The following is a 20770-nucleotide window of genomic DNA, read 5'->3' as shown; positions in this document are numbered from 1 at the left end:
GTTTTGATGAGACCAAATAAGATATTTGGTCAAAGATGTTGTGATATTTCACACATGCATCTGTACCCAGATATTCTCATACATACTCGTGCAGTATGCAGAATACATACATCTCTATTTACAGCAGAGATATTGTGTGTATTCACGCAGCCACATAAAGAAAGATCACACTTTTCTTCCCTCACTCGATCTTTCTAACAGTCCATAATGTCTCTATGTTAAACATGAGCCATTTTCCCAGCATGCTTTTGTTAGTCTGTATTTTTTGCTGTTGCTTCGAGCCTCTTGTAGCAGAAAAGCCTCCAAGAGTGTGGGCGTGTCTGGGGCCTGACCTTGGAGAATTACCAATGTCTGAAACCCCATTCAGCTCCTGAATAGCAGGCAGCCCAGCTGAGGAAGTTTCACAGTTTGTCAGAGATTCAAACAGCCGCAGGTTATTGGGGAGCATAACGGCTTAACAGAACCAAAGAGTGTCTGGATGTTTCTGAAAGGATCTTCAGTGAGGATGTCTTTGTTTGACTGTATGCAGTTGGCCATTGACATTTTAAATAGCTGTTTAATAAAAATGTATTTTTTATCCAGAGAAAATGACGCTTCCTGTGCACGATCATGATTATCTTGATTTTGAAGGACACACTCTTCTACAGCAGCTTGTTCCATGTCTGAAGTATCTGCGGTTCAGGTTTTCACACGTAAAGTAAATGTGAACAGCTAATTCACATTTCAATAGAAATGAAAGTTTATTCCAAATGCTTTGCAGCCTAATTCAGCTAGTGAAGCGATTCAATCCACTGATACTGAATCAAACGCCAGTGAAAGGTTAACTCAAAAGTTATTTCACAATCAAAATGTGAAACTTTTCCTCTATTCACATTTTCAAAAGTGATTTAAAGCTTAAAAGGTTGCAGAGTTCATTTATTGGTCTCTATACAAAACTGGTTGCAAAACTAGATTTAACAAACATAAAAGTTTTAATAAAGTTAAGATTTGACTTCAATGCAATTTAATTTTTTTGGCTGCACAATCATGATACAGCATCACTGTATATGTCAGTATTACTTTATACTATGTATATAAGAGTCCTGCATCATGTCGCTGTCTCCATGTTTGTTTGCACATCGCTGTGAATCTAAGAGTTTTTTCAAAATGTGACTCAAACTATGATTTTATCTTTTGAAGAGATAAACAAATAAACCGTTTCTTAAAGCTGCTGTCAGCCTTATTTTCTTACTTCAACAAGCTTTAGACGCTCTTTGTAGCCACAGTAATCACAGTTACAGAGGGTTTGGTCAGTAACTCGTGTCTCCTCCCGCCGCGCCTGTAGTAACAGAGAGAAGACGTTTTCCATCCCTGCCCACTTCATCCAATCAGGACAGGGAACTCCACCAGGAGGCGGTCCTGTCTACACGCAGGGAGCAGCTTCCTGCCGTTCTGCTTCCTTCAGCGGCGATGTCAGAAAACAAGGAGACGCTCTCGATAACGGCTTCAACCACAAAACAGGCCGAGCAATGAAAAACACTTGAAGAAAAGAAAGCTGCTCTGAAAAAAGAAAGGAGTGGTGACGATGCAGAGAGGAGACAGAACCTCTGCTCAATGATTTCTCATCACTCAGTCTGATTCTGAGCAGATTAACCAGGATATGTTGGTCCTGGTACAGAACTGAACCACACATGCAGTGTTTCTATTAAAGGGTCTTTAAGATGACGGGTTCTTTTAACTATCTTCTCCTTTTTTTATTTTGCTGTTTCTATTTTTCTGCTGTTGTTTGTTTATTTCTGTAAGGCACTTTGAGGTACTTTTTTCTGTATGAAAAGCGCCATATAAATAAAGATTGATTTGATTTGATTTGATTTGACAAAGCACACAAACCACTACACAGACAGACACTTTAGTCACGTCAGGACACTCACAGTAATGTTTCAGATCATCCTTAAAGCCACCAGCCCAGCATCATGCTAAGAAGGAGTGAGTGAAAGCAGCAGGGGGGGGAGAGTCATCAGCTTCCAACAGCCACTGCACATTCACCAGGAGAGAACTTCCCTCTTTAAATGAAGTCGGTGAACAAGTTCCCACCTTTAATTGAAGGTGCCAGTTTACCTCGGCAGCACTCCCATTCTCTCTCTCTGTCTCTCTGTCTCTCTCTCTGTCTCTCTCTCTCTGTCTCTCTCTCTCTCTCTCTGTCTCTCTCTCTCTCTCTCTCTCTCTCTGTCTCTCTCTCTCTGTCTCTCTCTCTCTGTCTCTCTCTGTGTCTCTCTCTCTCTCTCTGTCTCTCTCTCTCTCTCTCTCTCTGTCTCTCTCTCTCTCTCTGTCTCTCTCTCTCTCTCTCTCTGTCTCTCTCTCTCTGTCTCTCTCTCTCTGTCTCTCTCTGTCTCTCTCTCTCTCTCTCTCTCTCTGTCTCTCTCTCTCTCTGTCTCTCTCTCTCTGTCTCTCTCTCTGTCTCTCTCTCTCTCTGTCTCTCTCTCTGTCTCTCTCTCTCTCTGTCTCTCTCTGTCTCTCTCTCTCTCTCTCTCTCTCTGTCTCTCTCTCTGTCTCTCACCAGTCAGAGTCCAAAACATGTGTGAAGAGGAGCTGCCGGTCCTGGATCCTCCTGCAGGGTCACAGCATGGTGTCCTCACTCTGACACTCCGTGTCAGTCGGTCTAAATGATCAATCGATCAGCTGATCTGTTGATGCTAATATTTTATTATCTCTTCTTTTATGCTCTGGTGTTTTAATTCATGTGACTTGTGAAGCACTCTGTGACTATATTCAATTAACTTTACTCACTCAATCAACACGTTTTTGGTAATTTGGTGATTTATAATCAATAAAGACAATTGTCATGCAAATACTTTATTCAATCATCCATTTGTATAACTCTGTTTGTAAGGGTTTGTTGAATCATGAACATTAAAATAATCTTGAATCTTGAACATTAAAATTTAAAATCTCTCATGTGACGTCACAGATATGATTTGGTGATTCTGTTTCATCTGAATCACTGTTTTTATCCTGAACTGTCAAAACTACAAGAAAGAAAATAACATAATTACACGGAGCAGAAAAATGTGATGTCTGTCTTTTGTAACGTATTAATCATCTGGTGACCTCTCAGATTTATCTTGTGACCTTCTTGAGGGGCCTCGACCTTCAGATGGAACCACTGGATTAAAGGATTTGCAGCTTTTCTGTGTTTGTACAACTGTAAATTCAATTTCTTTGGGTTTGGAGTGTTGCTGGACAAAGACAGGCTATTTGAGGATATCACTTTGGACTCTGACATGATTAAATGAATCAAACTAAATCATTAATTCCATTAACTCTACATATGAAAAATAAAAGTGAAAGAAGCACCCGAGCGACTGAAGACCAACACCAACAGGTGAGTCCCAGCAGCAGAGACACCTGATCACCGTGTTCACTGACGGCAACATCAACACGCTTAAAACAAAAAGCATTAATGACGAAGCACGGAGGGGAAATTATTCACCGCTCCCGTGAGAAATTCAAACCAGAAGGAAGGGACGGATTCATGTTCTGACTCGGACACACTCACATTATTCTACCCGTCCAGCCGGATTCTTCGCTGCCGAGCTAATCAGAGCAATAACAATCAACACACTCGTACCGCCGAGTAACAAGACACTCGATCGATGCTGGATTTCATCTCATCCTCAGATATTCAGCTCAGTTTAGGTGAATGTGCTCTGCTGTGATGTGGCTGCAGCTCCTATTGTAATCACATCTGGACCTGCTGCTCATTAAACCTGATCAACCTCAAAATGATGCACAATATTCAAAAATGTATTTGTTTTGATGAATTGTATACCTTCATTTAGAAAATAATACTTTAAATTCAACTTATATTCAAATGAGAGAGAAGAAACATAAGTAAAGTAAAATATCACAAAGTTCTGACTCGTCAGTGACAAACGATCAGATGAGACGTCGTTAAAGGAGACGACTGGTTTCACTTCTAAATCGATCCAGACAATCAAAACGTATGAAGACGTATGAGAACGTATCAAACGAGGAAGAAAATATTGACAAGCCTTTGAGGTTAATTATTAAAAACCAACATGTTTCTTCATCAGCGAACTGAACGTGACGTGTCCTCAGCTTTATAGCAGCTCTGATGTTTGTTCTCTTGTATTGTGATGTTCATTGTTTGGAGCCCTGATGAGGACTTAGTGATGAACACATGTTGGCTTTTTAACAACTGTCATGTTAATCTTTTAACAACTATAATAAATCTTTTTAATATTTTCCTTCCCAGCTGATGCGTTCACTTGTATTTGGAGTGATTTAATCACCTCTTTGTTTCTGAAAACACAAAGTTACATACAGATTGTTGGAAACTTTTAGGATAATGTAAGTACACAATGAAACATAATATTAATATACAATGGTACATATTTTATGTTAAACTCTACAGCAGCTTCTGGTTCTGATCATATTAGAGTCGTGGGCTTTGCAAAGCGTCTAACTCGTTATTTACCAGCTAAGACCAAAATGTTCAGCAGGCTGAGTTCATGCCATCAAACTGAGTCTGAAGTGCCAGAACATGAATGAATATCATGTCTTGATATTGGACCAGAGGTCAGCTACAGCATGATGTTCAGCACTCAGTGCCTTGCTTAAAGACACTTCAGTGGAGCAGAAACTTGGCCTCATGCAGGTTTTCTGGCAAAGACTTCGTGACCGACCGTTGGTTCTGGAGAACATTAACGGAGCAAACGCATGACCAGCAAGTGTTTTCTGACCAAACACACAAACACACACAGTCCAGTAACATTCTGAGGTCCATTCAGAACCTACTGAGAATACTGAAGTCCATCCTCTCAGGAAAACCAAGTATTCAAACAGCTGATCAGCAAAATGACGAAACAGCCAGAAACCAGCGGCGAGCGGAGGCTGTCTGCTGTGTAACTAATCTCCAGTACAGTGTGTCTCCCGAGTTCACTGGATCTGTGCTGATGAAATATTCTGAGAGTGAATTTAGGTACACAGCACAAGTCACACTATTCTCTACAAGCTACGTGCCGTCAGAGCAGTTCCATTTTAAAGACTCGACTAAATCTCTTGGACGAGCTCATTGTGTTCGGCTCCACCCACGGGAGGGGAGATGAAACCTAAAGTACAACAGAGAACATTGATTAATTTACTGACAGCGATTTAAGGTCATGAAACAGGTGGAACTGAAATGAATAATGTTGTTTATAAAAATGTTCCTGTGTGTGAGTAGTTTGTCATCTCGTCACTTAGAAACAACCATCGAGAACAAAGATCAAACTTCTCAACAAAGACAGAAAACAGCTGAGAAACGAGGCATCAGTCGTGTCGTCAAATCTCCAAAAGTAGTTTTAGAAAGTGGAGGGTGAAAATAGAAATCTCACTTATTGCTCCTTCGACCAAGAACACACCTTCTTTTCCCAAACGTGACCGCACCTGAACCTCAGCTTCATACAGATCATACAACATGTTTTCTTTCCAACATGTTCTGTAGATTTCACTGACACACTGACGGATCTACATAAAAATGGTTTGTGTTGCTCTTCAGCGAGTCTGGTAACTGTTTTAAACTGCTGTGTCTCACGTCTGAGGAAACATGAACCGTTCTGAACACAATCGTCAGGAAGGTTTCAGCCTCGCTCACCCAGGCGCCATCAATACACCGGCCCAACAAGGATCCAACCTGTGACCTCCTCGCTTGAGGACGGACTATCTGACCACATCGAGGAGAGAGAACAACAGGACATAGACGGACTACAGGCCCGTCCGTCTCCTCTGTTATCTGAGCGACAGTGCAGCCTGGAAGGAACCGAGGGAAGGAACCGAGGGAAAGGGCCAGGAAAAAGGTGGGTCTATTGTCCGAGCATCCTGCTGGACGTGACTGACGCTCATTGTTTGGCCTTGTTTTTTTTTTTTTCTGGGAACATCCTCTCAGAGCATCCCACGTCCAGGGTGACATTACTGCAGCAACATGGTGAAATGAGACTTCTGTCAGTAAATACACACTGGAGATCATGTGTCTGTTAATGTGTTCAGCAGATGTGAGTTATATGATATGTATATGTTAAATGTTACATGTTATATGTTATATGTTAAGAGGTATTGCGTGAATCTTACTTTAAGAATAAACCCCAAATATTCTTTGTGGCCACGCAGCTACAAACTCAACAGACTGTAAGATCAACATCAACAGTTATCTGGAGTTGTTTTTCTGGCCACATCATATTTGTGTAATTAGAGCATCAATGATTAATTAATTATTTGCCAACTACTAAATTAACTGCAAACTATTCAGAATATCAATTAATTTGAATATTTCTTCTGAATGTGAAGAATTTTCTGTTTTCAGTCTCTGTGATATTAAACTGAATATCTTTGGGTTGTGGCTCAAACAAGACGAGAAGAGATCGTCCTCGTGTCGTCTCTTCCTGTTTCTCACCTTTCTGAAAGCCGAGCTCTTCACTGGAGCAGCGAAGTGAACAGCTGATGATGAGCTGAGCTTCAGCGTTCAGGCAACTCGGAGGAACTTTCAGTTTTTGTTGGTTCTAGCGCCCCCTTTTGGCAAAGCGACTGCCGCTGTGCAGATCTTTGCTAGCACAGGCTGACAGCGGTGCAGAGAGACTGCAGGATGGATCGTGATGAGGTGTTTATATGTGATTCTATATGACATGTATGTGATATAAACATATATAAATAGCATTGTTTGCGCTGATGGTCTTGGATGAAGTGATAAACAGGCAGAAAGGTTTTCAGCTGAGTGAACAGAGGAGACCAGTGTTTTAGGGAACGGTAACCTCTCCTCTCACGCTGTCCGCTCACCTATTCAGCAGCATTATTCTTTAATTTAGCGAGCGGCGCAGGCAGAAGCTAATGTGATTCAGTCCTTTCAGTGACTGGCTGCATTATGTAAATATAACATGTTTTTGTTTTTAGTGTGAGAGCTCTGAGCAACATTTTATGGCTCCACAAAAGCAGATTTCTGTTCTTTGTCAATAAGCGTGTGTGAGTCCTGCAGCAGTTAATAACAGATGTATAGACTTCTCATTCTTATTCTTCCCTCTTGTGTTTGTTTCGTGTTTGCTGAGTGAGAGGGAGCATTAATAATGATCTTTAATTTGAATGTGTTTTACTCTGCTATAATCAACACTGTCCGATCAATAAGGATCCTGTTTACTATAAATTAGCTGTAAAGATTTTCTGCATCACTGAGACTTTGACTGAAAACTACGTCTGAACATCCACGGAACAGGAAGAAATTATGACGATATACTTTTTGATAACTAATGATCTGAAGTTGTTTTATACACCATTAATAAAGAAACAGGTGAACTCAGCCGTGACACATGTGGAGTCGTTGCGGTGATTCCTACAGCGGCTTGTTTTCCCTGATGGAAGATAAATCCAACAGTGCGCTGAGGTTCAGATAAGGCCACCGCCATGTTCAACACCTTTCTGGTAATTACTCTCAGCCAGTTTCACACACCAACACTGTAAAAAATGTCTGCGTTAAATAGTTTTTTAAAAGTCTCACTCTGCCCTGTAGTTCTGGGAGAATGTTTGTCACTGAAAGTTTTCTTTTGTGCATTTCAACAAACGAAGTGAAGTTTGGCTCAAATCGAACAACGCTGTCATGAGATGATGAACGGAACAGTCACGTTTTTCTAACCCAGCTGGACTTTAGCTTTACTTTAAAATATCTGCAGCTCAACTGACTCTCCAGATGGATCATTCATATCTGTAAGATGTCAGTAAAAGTCCAGCACGATAACACGATTCCTCGATTAACACGAACAAAACACTACTTGATCCTCCGATTCCTGTAAAATCTACACAAAATGATTGTTTGTGTTCAGTCACCACAACGTTTCTGCAAACCTGAACCATCATCATACTGATGCAGCGTCCAGACAAACTACAAGGTTGTGCTAAATTCAAAGGGACTGGAACTCCCAACATCCTGGATGCTTCAGTTTACTGTCACAGAGACAAAAAGCAGCAGCTCAAATGAGAAGCTGGAAGAAACTGAAACATGCCAAATAAATACATATTAATATAACAATACAACAATGAATGGATTATTAAAATAGTTGGGGATATAGTTTGTTACCGTAAAAACAATTGTATTGAAGGTTAATATGAGTGTTTGTTTGTAAGTTATTTCATATATTTAGAATCATTTATTGATATTTTGATATTTATGTGTTGTTATTGATTTTATTGTGTTTAATTAACATTATCTGCTGAGTTTAATCTTTATTTTGTAAATCTGTTGACGTGTGGAAGATGAAACGCTCGCCTCTTCCTCCGTTTGGGATCTGAGACGATCACATGGATGTTAACATGACATCTCTGGGTTTTTGTTTCCAACACTGAAGAAGTCTTGGAGAAACTTCCAAAGATAGATTTCTTGTTAAGCTACAATTATTGATTGAAGGCGCAGGTTCAGGAGTCTGTTGGCAGGAATGAAATCTAATGTTCCTCACGATGTTTTCATTTGTGTATAATCACCTGAAACACAATGAGCCTTTTATATCCTCCAGCAGCACCGCCATGTTTCTACAGCAGCCCAGAGGGGACAAATCAAACACTGACCCTGGAGAAGGCTTTTTATCTTTTGTCTTTTGATCGGCCACTGTAGGGCTGGGTGAGGCGAGGGGTGTTCAGTTGGTCCTGAACCTTTAATGGATTTGTCAATCAATGAATTAACAATGATCTTTATAATCCATCGTTTGAATCAAATGGTGCTTGTTCCAGTCTTTAAAATGTAAAAAATTGTGCTTTTCTTTGTCTGGTAGGAAAGTGAACAGGAGGAGAAAAGGAAAAGAATATAAGAAGAACAGAAGGAGAACAGAAGAAGAACAGAAGGAGAACAGAAGGAGAACAGAAGAAGAACAGAAGGAGAACAGAAGGAGAACAGAAGAAGAACAGAAGAAGAACAGAAGAAGAACAGAAGAGGAACAGAAGAGGAACAGAAGGAGAACAGAAGGAGAACAGAAGAAGAACAGAAGAGGAACAGAAGAGGAACAGAAGGAGAACAGAAGGAGAACAGAAGAAGAACAGAAGGAGAACAGAAGGAGAACAGAAGAAGAACAGAAGGAGAACAGAAGAATAACAGAAGAAGAACAGAAGGAGAACAGAAGAAGAACAGAAGAGGAACAGAAGGAGAACAGAAGAAGAACATAGGAAGAACAGAAGAAGAACAGAAGAAGAGCAGAAGGAGAACAGAAGAAGAACAGAAGGAGAACAGAGGAAGAACAGAGGAAGAACAGAAGAAGAACAGAAGGAGAACAGAAGGGGAACAGAAGGAGAACAGAAGAAGAACAGAAGGAGAACAGAAGAAGAACAGAAGGAGAACAGAAGAAGAACAGAGGAAGAACAGAAGAAGAACAGAAGGAGAACAGAAGAAGAACAGAAGAAGAACAGAGGAAGAACAGAAGAAGAACAGAAGGAGAACAGAAGAAGAACAGAAGGAGAACAGAAGAAGAACAGAAGGAGAACAGAAGAAGAACAGAAGGAGAACAGAAGGAGAACAGAAGGAGAACAGAAGGAGAACAGAAGAAGAACAGAAGGAGAACAGAAGAAGAACAGAAGGAGAACAGAAGGAGAACAGAAGAAGAACAGAAGGAGAACAGAAGAAGAACATAGGAAGAACAGAAGAAGAACAGAAGGAGAACAGAAGAAGAACAGAAGAAGAACAGAAGGAGAACAGAGGAAGAACAGAAGAAGAACAGAAGGAGAACAGAAGGGGAACAGAAGGAGAACAGAAGAAGAACAGAAGGAGAACAGAAGAAGAACAGAAGGAGAACAGAAGAAGAACAGAGGAAGAACAGAAGAAGAACAGAAGGAGAACAGAAGAAGAACAGAAGAAGAACAGAGAAAGAACAGAAGGAGAACAGAAGAAGAACAGAAGGAGAACAGAAGAAGAACAGAAGGAGAACAGAAGAAGAACAGAGGAAGAACAGAAGAAGAACAGAAGGAGAACAGAAGAAGAACATAGGAAGAACAGAAGGAGAATAGAAGAAGAACAGAAGGAGAACAGAAGAAGAACAGAAGGAGAACAGAAGAAGAACAGAAGGAGAACAGAAGAACAGAAGGAGAACAGAAGAAGAACAGAAGGAGAACAGAGGAAGAACAGAAGAGGAACAGAAGGAGAACAGAAGAAGAACAGAAGAACAGAAGGAGAACAGAAGAAGAACAGAAGAGGAACAGAAGGAGAACAAAAGAAGAACAGAAGAACAGAAGGAGAACAGAAGAAGAAACGAAGAAGAACAGAAGAAGAACAGAAGGAGAACATAGGAAGAACAGAAGAAGAACAGAAGAAGAACAGAAGAAGAACAGAAGGAGAACAGAAGAAGAACAGAAGAACAGAAGGAGAACAGAAGAAGAACAGAAGAAGAACAGAAGAACAGAAGGAGAACAGAAGAAGAACAGAAGAAGAACAGAAGAAGAACAGAAGGAGAACAGAAGAAGAACAGAAGAACAGAAGGAGAACAGAAGAAGAACAGAAGAAGAACAGAAGAACAGAAGGAGAACAGAAGAAGAACAGAAGAAGAACAGAAGAAGAACAGAAGGAGAACAGAAGAAGAACAAAAGAAGAACAGAAGAACAGAAGGAGAACAGAAGAAGAAACGAAGAAGAACAGAAGAACAGAAGGAGAACAGAAGAAGAACAGAAGGAGAACAGAAGGAGAACAGAAGAAGGTTTTTGGACTGCTGTCCATCAGTTTCTATGTTTCACTATTTTTGGACGTTTTAAAAAAACAAACATTAAAGGAGGAAAGCATCTTCAGACTGATCAATAATTCAAATGATTATCTGAAGTTCTGACATCTGCAGAAGTAAAAACTTCTTTTGAGTGCAGATTATCAGTCACAGAGATCTCCTGCTGTGTTCTGGGTGTCTTTAATCCCTCTCTGTGAACCTCACAGCTCAGTGCCAACTTGACCTCCACATCATAAGTCTATTCATGTCAATCTGACACGTGGTGCTGATGGGAACAGATCCACTTTGGCCCTGACAGGAACAAGGGATTTTGCCTTAATGAACACTCCAGTTCCTCCAGTTCCACGGTGGAGCCAATGAGTCAGGTCTGTGGGCCCATTTGAATAATGAGAATGAGACTAACTATGTGCAATAGACACAAGAATCCAATGAATGGCCTGCCAATCAATGTTACTGATTGCATGTCTATCCACTGAGGAAGAGTGTGACCATTAGACCCTCTGTCAGCAGCAGCAGCAGCAGCAGCAGCAGCAGCAGCAGCAGCAGCAGCAGCAGCAGCAGCAGAGGGTTTGTGAACGCAGCCCTGCGGGTATTATTACGGCGCCTCCATTAAAATGCTTTTGTTTTCCTTCTGTTTCACCCTCTGTGTTGTAGTTTTACTTACAGTGTTATTCTCTGTCCCCGCTCTCTTCTGCTGAATATTAATGTCCTCTATGCTAATGGCCTTACACCGGCTGAGGTCGACCAAGCTCCTCCTCTGAATGTTAATCCGCTGCCTCATTTGCATACGCTTAAGTGTCAAATTCCCCCACAAATCATCGCAGCTGCCTCCGTACGGCGAGGCCAGTGCCCCCCGAGCGACAGCACAGAAACAATGTGGTCACACCGTATGCATAGCATCAAATCCACATCAAAGCCTGTTTAGATTGCCAGGTCACAGCGGGTTCACGTTGTGTAAAATGAAGGTAATGGGATAGCAGTCAGCCCGGTGCAGAAATACAGCCGGGCAGGTAATAAGTATGAATGGAGCAGGTAATAAGGTTGGGATAGAAACAGACCCCGTGTCATCATCACAGGAGCACGGCTGTTTAAAGCTGCAGCACAGTTATCAGTTCAGAGGTGAGAGCTGATCCCAGATCAACACACGACTTATTGTGTCCTTAGGTTTGATTCTGACCCGCTTCCATGTTTGCTCTGAGTGTGTGGCAGGTGAAAAGGTTAGTGAGGAGGAGCTCTAAAGATATAATGTCCAGGCTCCAGGATAAAAGGCTGCCAGGGAACGTTTCTGCAAACCACTGACATGTTCAAATTTATACATGTCATAGGCTAAATATGAATATTGACAATTCTACAGAACATGTCATATCACCTGACCGTCAATCTGGAGATGGAGCGATGGAGCGATGGAGGGGAGGAGCTGCAGATGACAAAGCTGCCAAGCATGTCAGCGGTTTGCGTCGCAGTTTAACATTGTGAAACCACCAGACACTTTATCTACAGCCACGTTTGTGCCGACAAAATAGGAATATTAAACCAAAACACAATCTTTTCTGAACACTAACCATCTCGTGTTTGTGCCTTATCCGAACCCGACAGCAGGCACAGTGTAGGCACAATTTAAATCGAACATAACTAAATGTGCAACAGAATCTTTGCCAACATTTATTCTGCTGATTGGGGTGAAATTTCCTTAAAGAAACACCTTTGTTGTAGATTTTGTTACTTTTTCTCATCCTGATTGTTTCCAACATGGTTGGCTCCAGGAGACTTCTGCTAAAGATGACGCTGTCAGAGAATGAGGAGGAACAAAACGTAGCTTTAGTTTATTACCTCATCACGTCAGATAGATTTCGAAGACAACAACTCCCAAGATTGAAGACAACAACTCCCATGATTCCTTGCAACTTAACAACATCATATAACTCCGTCTTTTGTATTCATTGTTTTGACTGAGAGACTTCAGGTGGTAGAACATATATGCTGCAGGTTTAAGGATATAATCATTTAAATATAAAAATGTGTTTTATCAATGAGCCTAAAGGAGACAACATGAGATTATAACAGATGTTTTCAATCTACTGTGGGATCTGAAAGCAGAAGTCATGACTGTTCCACATCATCATCATCATCATCATCATCATCTCCATCATCACTGTGATGAAGCTGAAGTAATACACTGATTAACTGATTAGATGATTAGAAGAAAACTATTCTGCTACTGATGGAATAAATGATGAATCATCATCACTGGAGGGAAAATATAAAATAATATCTTATTCCAGCTTCCTGCTCACTGTTTTTATTTTATTCACTTCTTCAGACACTGAACTGAATTCAATCATTTTATTTTCCTCCCTTTTTTCTTTGTTTTAATGGACTAAAGTCGTCTTTGCAGCTGACGCAGGCAGACATGTTCACACACGAGGTCACGTTTTCAATATTTACTCACATTGTGTTCGCAGCTTCCCTCCTCACTCTGACGCTCACAAGTTAAAGTGACAGAACAACAAACTAACCAACTTAACTAAGATAACCTAACTAACTAACTAACAAAATTAACTAAACTAACCAACTTAACTAAAATAACCAAACTAACTAACCAACTAACAAAATTAACTAAACTAACCAACTTAACTAAAATAACCAAACTAACTAACAAAATTAACTAAACTAACCAACTTAACTAAGATAACCAAACTAACTAAATTAACTAAACTAACCAAACTAACTAAACTGACCGAACCAACTAAAGTAAGGGTTAGGGTTTAGGGTTGTTTAATGGAGAAAATAATCTTAAGATTCATTGTTAAGGAAAATAATCATTAGTTGCAGCCCTGATATTATGATTATGGAACAATATGAACGTTTTGTATCATCACGTTTAAATAATCACTTCACCTTACATTATGTTAAGAAACAAATATCTTTAATATCTTTAATATTTGTACATTTTTCCCAAAATTCAATGTGATTTTAATGCCACTTGCGATACGATCTGACATTGTCATCATTACAGTGAAGATGAAAGGATTAGTTGATTATTAGATGAGTCAATCTTCAGAAAATTAATCAGCAACTAATTTAATAATCAATTAATCATACTGGTCATTTGTTAAAGCAAAGCCTCCAACATCCTTCTCCCCAGAGTCACAGATCCTCTGCTGCAAATCTGAATCTCTTTGGTTTGAACCAGTCAGACAAAACCACAAAACCTGCTTAGTCACTATTCTCTGAGCATTGAGTAACCAACTGATTCATTCATTAACTGAGAAAGTAATCACTGGATTTACAGAGAAATGAATCATTAGTTGCAGCCCAACACGTCACCCTGATTCTCCTACAGGACCTACAGGAATGCCTCACAACTCAAAGCCAACATGATTCTTCTCATTCTGGGGTTTGTAGGAAAAACAGATAATGTTTAAACCCCAGAGCAAACTAGAAAACATCATGAAACAATCTGTAAATACACTGAACATCGACAGAACAGACTCTTGTCTGTCTGTGACGGCACCACAGCATGAGGGCTGTAACATGTATTTCTCTGGATTTTAAAATGATTCACGAGACGCTGCAAACAACGTCCACTAAGAGTTCCAGTCCACACAAAAAACCAGACGCAGGAAATCAGAAGGATAACACGTCTCTGTCTAATTCCAACAACGTGTTACTTCACTCCCGGAGGATTAGCGGCATAAAGCTTTTGCTATAGATGTCACTTATAGTCGCTCAGACTATATAACTTCCTCGGGGGGTAAAGTCTCCTCCAAGTGTCAGGTCCTTGAGTCCTGCGCCTGGCAGTGTGAGCGGCAGTTGCACCACCAGCCAAGCAAATTCAAAAGCACACTCATGAATAAGACAAATGGAAGACTTTCTAACAGAGGAGTGACTTCAGTCGGCTCCTTCAACACTTTTTTCCTAAAAGGTGGTGTCACACTGAGGCTTAGTCAGTTTCCTTCTGTTGAGAAACTCCTCAGACCGACAGGAATGCAAACTACAGTGAGTCATTTTGCAATGACGGCCTGCCAGCGAGCGCGATGTTAAGTACGCTCGGAGCTATTCTTACCCTAACAATGGCTGTCCTTTCACCATATTAAGCGTCTTTACTCGGGTGATAGTTCTGACAGGACTGCTATTTGTGAGCTTGAAATCATTTTGACTGGATCAACAAAATATAGCTTCAAATGCAGCCAGAGAACGGCTCTGATACGTCTCCTCGCACTGAAATCCAACAGCAGAAGTCTTCATCGTGTGTGTGTTTGTTTTGTCCTCTGGGTGGGTTTGATTTACTGTTTGTCTCCTGCTCACAGCTCATCTACAGTCCAACAGGATTCATGCTGCTAGTTTGGTCGTCTAACAGCTTTAACACACTTTACATTATTGCATCACCTGATACTTTCAGACTTCTCCTCATACGACTGGTTTATTAAACAAGATGATGTCTGGTATCGTGACACACAACAAATGTCATGATTTTTGACTTTTTAACTTGATATTGATTCACAATGACTATTTTTACCTTCACAAAATACGAACACAGATTTCTGAATAATAATCACCAGTACTGTGGATATAATGACTCAGTGGATAAAAACAAGTATTTGAATTAGTGCATAAAATGAATCCCTTTACTGACACGCAGCCTTTAAAACCACAGAAGAAGAAAAGAAAAGCATGAATACACTATCATGAGAAACATGAATCTAAGATTACATATACAAGACTTTTCCAGAAACGTGTTCTGACCCGGCTTGACTCATTTTCACTTGCTAACTTGAAGGTGTGTTTTGATGACGTGCTTGACTAGTGGTGAACAGAACAGGACAGAACAGAACAGCGTCGACCCGTTTGGCTCATTCAGGGCCGACACTGATACGATACTGATTATTAGAAATCAAACAGACTGAAAACTGACATTTGGGACTGATATTCATTTGCACTAAAAAATCTAACCATCTATTTAATCCATGTTTTTGCTCCTATATTCTACATACCAGTAATAGTCTGACATCACGACAGCTATACTTCATCAATATATTGTCCAGCACTCCACCAAACAATCACTGTGTCAGCTGTAAAACATACTTAATATAATAATTGTAATGGTACTTTTGTTACTGGAGTTTTACAACTGTTTGTTCTAACGGGGAGTTTAATTAACCAGAAATACAAGTCATGCTTCTTTGAGTTATAACATACTGAACCTGTAATATATTTGTCTGCATGCAACACAATTAACAACGCTTTATATCTTTTTCTGTATTTTTTTCTTTCACCAATGCACAAACCCAGACGTGCAGCAGAGAGATCCCAAACAATGAAGAAGTCAAGCCAAAGTCAACAAATCACCAGGGTTAACGTTCTGATGTGTCCTGATAGTCGGAGCTTCAGCTCGCTGCCAGCAGCTCCCATCAAACACAGAAGGATCTGGATCTGCAACAGCTGCTAGCAGCAGAACCTTGATGAAATATTCAAGAAACTATCCAGCAGGACAATTCAGCTATTTTCTTCTAATGGAATCCAGATCTGTGTGTGTGTGTGTGTGTGTGTTACTGACACGGCCCGGTTTTCTGAACATGCGCTGACGTTTAAAGTCATCTTGGACCGAAGGAGACGGGCTGCAAAGAGAAGCAGCAGCAGAACCACTTCAGCCACGCATCATCATTACAGGACCGGCAGCTGACCTCACTCTCCAGGAAGTAAACAGCTTCAGAGCGTCTGTGTCATGAAGCGGATGCATTATTTCAGCTGTCATTACATACGATGCTCTGTAAACTGAGACTCTGCTACGAGCTTTCCTCTCTGCCATCTCAAATAGTTTTCACATTGGAGGGTTTGTGTAAACTGATGGCCACACTTCTGCATTCAAGACGATAATTGCTATATAATTTTGTTAAAAGCTTGAACTGAGCTGTATGGTACATCTGGAGACAGACGAGGCATTTATTACTGCTATAAGACACAACTTCTTCCTCATTACAGCCACCACCTGCATTCAAATCAAACAATAACACAGCAGAGAAGAAGAGGAAGACGTGATGTTCACTCCCACTGCTGACGAGAGAGGAGAAAGACGAGCAGGAGGAAGATGAAGACGCTCGAACAAAAACCTAATTATATTATTATGCAATTATGTAATTTAGTGTGAGGAGACGAAGGTGAAACTGACGCGGTCGTCATGAAACTCATCCGTGGACGTTACCGATCGCGTGTGCACACATCTGGTGGTACGTTAACTGTTGTGTGTGTGTGTGTGTGTGTGTGTGTGTGTGTGTGAGTGTGTGTGATTGCACTTGGTGTCTGGGTTTGTGTGGTACAGGGAGTCGAGGTCCACTGGGGCTTGGACCACTCCACATGAATAATGCATCAGACCGGGCCGGTGCATCTCAGCAACATTGCCTTGGTCTGCTTAAAGTTGCAAGTTCCTCTTTAGGAAAGTCGGCGTCATTCTGCTGCTGCTGCAGTCAGACGGCTGGACTGTGGCTTCAGACCAAGACGACCAGAACGACTGCAAACACACATCCGGTCATCAGCAGTCGTCGTGCCGCGTTAATCAGAAACACCTCAGCTTTTAATGTCTCAGTCTGAATCACATCCTTAAAGCCTCCGACAGCAGCATGAAGACTCGTTAGAGATGTGAAACAATCCATTAGTCCAGAATTTATCAGCATGTTTGGAAAAAACAATAATTTTGTAGCAGTTTTTTGAGTAAAAATGGTAAAATTCACTGTTTCTTCTTCTGAGAAGCTGGAACAGTGAATTTTTCTGAGTATTTTCTGGTTTTGTCAAATGGCCTGATGAAACGCTCCTTTAGTAAACGTTGGGACTGAGTCAATGTTTTCTGACATTCTTAACAGAATCTGACATATGATATTTTTAAAGCTTCCAACAGCAACCAGAAGTGTCAATATTAAAAATGAATGATTAAAGCTGAAATAATCAGCTGATTAACTGATTGGTTGAGAATTATTCTGCATCTATTTTTATAAAAATAATAATAATTTTAACATGTGTTCTGTTTTTAAAGTAGAAAATGTCTAAATTCACCAGTTCAGGCTTCTCAGTGATCAATAATTTATTACAAACCTCATGATGATGATGATGATGATGAATGAAGTGATGGATAAACAACTGATCACTGAGACATGGACAGACAGCAGGTCAACCATCAACCATCGTTCTGCAGGAAGTGTGATGAGACATGTTGACAGGAGAGACGTGGAGTGTTTTCACTGTATCACTAGTTTCTCACTTGATTCATTTATAATTTAGTCTACAGAAGTTTAGCACGTCACACAAAGCTGTGACCTCTGAAAACAGTCTCGCTTTTTCCAACCTGAAGCAGAAGATTTACCATCAGAGGAGAACATGAAAACCAGGAAGTCTGAACCACTGAGAAGCTGGAACACGTGAGGTGTAACTTCCTGCAGAAAGACACGTGATCGCTGAGTCTCAGTCCAGGTCGTCACACAGGGACATGTTGGGTTTGAGTCCAACTAACGAGCCTCCACAACCAACTGTCTCTGTCCAGGAAGTGACACCAAGTCAGTTTAACAGGAAATAGACAATTGTACTTTAAGATAAAGATTCTGAGGTTCTGCAGTGTATAAACTGTTTCTCCAGTAATTTAACTCATCAATCATTTAGTCTATAAAACATCAACTAATAGCAAAGACTTCACATCACATGTTCCCAGAGTCCATCAGACCTCTGAGGACCTTCTGTCTTTGTCTGACCTGCAGAAATATTCAAGAAATCCAGGAATTATGAACACTTGAGGAGCTGGAACTGCTGAATTCTGTTATTTTAAATTAAACAATGACACATTAATCCACAGAGCAACATGCAGGGACACGACTGAGACCGTCTCACTGGCAGATTCTGTAGTCAATACGAGAAAGAAACAGCTCATAATGATTGTTTTACTGGTGTCATTTCTTCCACTGTGAATAATAATTACTGTACTATACTAACAGTCAGACATGTCTGCTGCCTACAGGAGCCTTGCGAGGAGAAGCTCAAACGATATGAACTTTGTTTTATCCGCAGATTTACACATTTGCGCACAGAACAGATGCTGGAGACAGATGCTCGCTGCAGACGCAGTTCACAGCGGGATCAGCAAAGGTTTAGTCTGGATGACACTGAACGCAACACTAACTGAGCTCAACTGCTCCAAGCATCCGGAAAAGTGACGTGAAACTAATTCAAGCCTCCAGCAGATGAGACTGAGCTCAGCCCGCACTGATCAGAGGTCAGAGTCACCGGGAAACTTCAGCAGCGGACCTCCGCTGGTCTCCGGGTCTCCTGGGTGTCTCGGTCTCGTTGGACTCGAGCTGTCGCAGTTTTGCACACAGTATGCAAATCTGTGAAAAAGCAGGCGACATGTAAAATACATGCAAATGAGTTAAATGCACGTGAAGCGGCAGGTTTGCTCAGAGTGCCTCACTCCGCTGTTTGCACTCAACTTTCTGTCTTAATGAAGAACAGCACCGGCACAGACTTTAAACCGCTCGTCTGCAGCTCACCTTCACCTGCTTTCGTATTTTTCTGGACCGTGACGCCTTCAGGTGGATCACTGAGACCAGGTGACACTCACATCATGGGTTTAAACGAGCTAACTGGCCACGTGAACGCGTCTCATCCACGCACCGCTCCGATGTCTGATTCTAACACTTGAGACATTTCTTGCAGCGGATCCAAACACCGGAGCCTGTTTACTTCCAGCTCAGGAATGTTTGGCACTTTGGCACCACATCTCTGTCTCCTGACTGACTGACAGACCTGCATGTCTCTCCGTCTCTGCCTCCTCTGTCTCCCCGCACAGCCCGCCACCCTCCCGCCGGTACCGCAGCCTACACGGGACGCGGTTCTCTCCGGTCGGCTCACCTCTGTGCGCGCCTGCAGCCGCTTGTTCATCTCGTAGATCCGATACTCGGGCTGGACCATGTAGGGCGAGTGTCTCCTGTAGAAGGGTCCGAACGGAGACGAGTAGAACGGGTCGTGGGCTGGGTTGGACATGGTGGCTCCTGGCGAGGCGCACGGCGCGATTTCAACATCCAACGGGCACAGCAGCGCACATGGGAGTGCGATGCTCTCCGAAGACCCCCAGTGGGAAGCAGCCGCTGTCGAGGCTGAGCTGCACTCTGCAAGTTGGCCTGCCTAGTTCGCTGCTATAGCGTGGAGCTGGAGGAGGGAGGAGGAGGAGGAGAGGGGAGGAGGGAGGAGGGAGGAGGGGGAGGAACAGGGGAGGAGGAGGAGGAGGAGGAGGGGGGCAGAATTGAAGGGGGGGAGGGAAGTCGTTTCCTGTTCCCTCAAGACCTACAGTCAGTTTTGCACTCTTGCAAAGTTCAAGTAAGACCTGTGTGTGTGTGTGTGTGTGTGTGTGTGTGTGTGTGTGTGTGTGTGTGTGTGTTTGTGTGTGTGTGTGTGTGTGTGAGTGTGTGTTCTGGTCTAATGTCTTGATATCAGGAGATCAGAGACACGTTCTGACAAACATTTCTGATGTTTTCATCAAACTGAGTCTTCGTCATCGTAGGTGTGATTCTCTGTGTTTCACATCACACCAGAAGTCTCAGCACTCAAACACTCGGTTTCATTTCTTTGCAGGAGTACAGATTGTTTTGCAGCTCGATCTTAAAGGAACAGTTCACCTAAAACTGTAAGTTCAGTCATTATCTCCTCACCTCCATGCTGATGGAAGGTTGGCTGAAGTTTCAACACAGCCGTCGGGATAAAATGTTTCTGCAAACCACAATACGTCCACGGTTGACAGTTGTATCTTCGCAGTCTGATACCAGGTACTTGAGACTGATTTTCCTCTGTGTCTTCTGTCACGACACCGTTTATACTCTGGTTGGGTTTACACATGGAATACCACTTGCTGGCTCCGCCCCTCCACCCTCCAGCTCCTGATATGAAAGTCAGCTAATAAACATTTACGTAACGTGAACGTGGCTACACCTTGGACAAATCTGTGGTTAGCAGAGACGATAACTGCTAACATGATGTCCTGGTGGCCGGCTGGAGAGTGAGGACATCATGACTGATGTCTTATT

General features: G+C 41.7%; 1 protein-coding gene across 7 annotated transcripts in view; it reads right to left on the bottom strand.

The window, feature by feature from the left end:
* Nucleotides 1–19914, bottom strand: part of ldb2a (LIM domain binding 2a) — a 99821-nt gene extending 79907 nt beyond the window's left edge. For all 7 annotated transcript variants that reach the window (XM_037077897.1, XM_037077899.1, XM_037077898.1 and 4 more), the window contains exon 1: nucleotides 19602–19914. In XM_037077897.1, coding sequence (XP_036933792.1) covers nucleotides 19602–19733 — 132 coding nt within the window. In that variant the 5' untranslated portion in view covers nucleotides 19734–19914. The remainder of the gene's footprint in view (nucleotides 1–19601) is intronic.
* Between the last annotated feature and the right edge of the window lie 856 nt (nucleotides 19915–20770).

This window comes from Acanthopagrus latus, chromosome 18 (assembly GCF_904848185.1).
Source record: "Acanthopagrus latus isolate v.2019 chromosome 18, fAcaLat1.1, whole genome shotgun sequence".
NCBI lineage: Eukaryota > Metazoa > Chordata > Actinopteri > Spariformes > Sparidae > Acanthopagrus > Acanthopagrus latus.
This window is presented reverse-complemented; position numbering and strand designations above follow the sequence as displayed.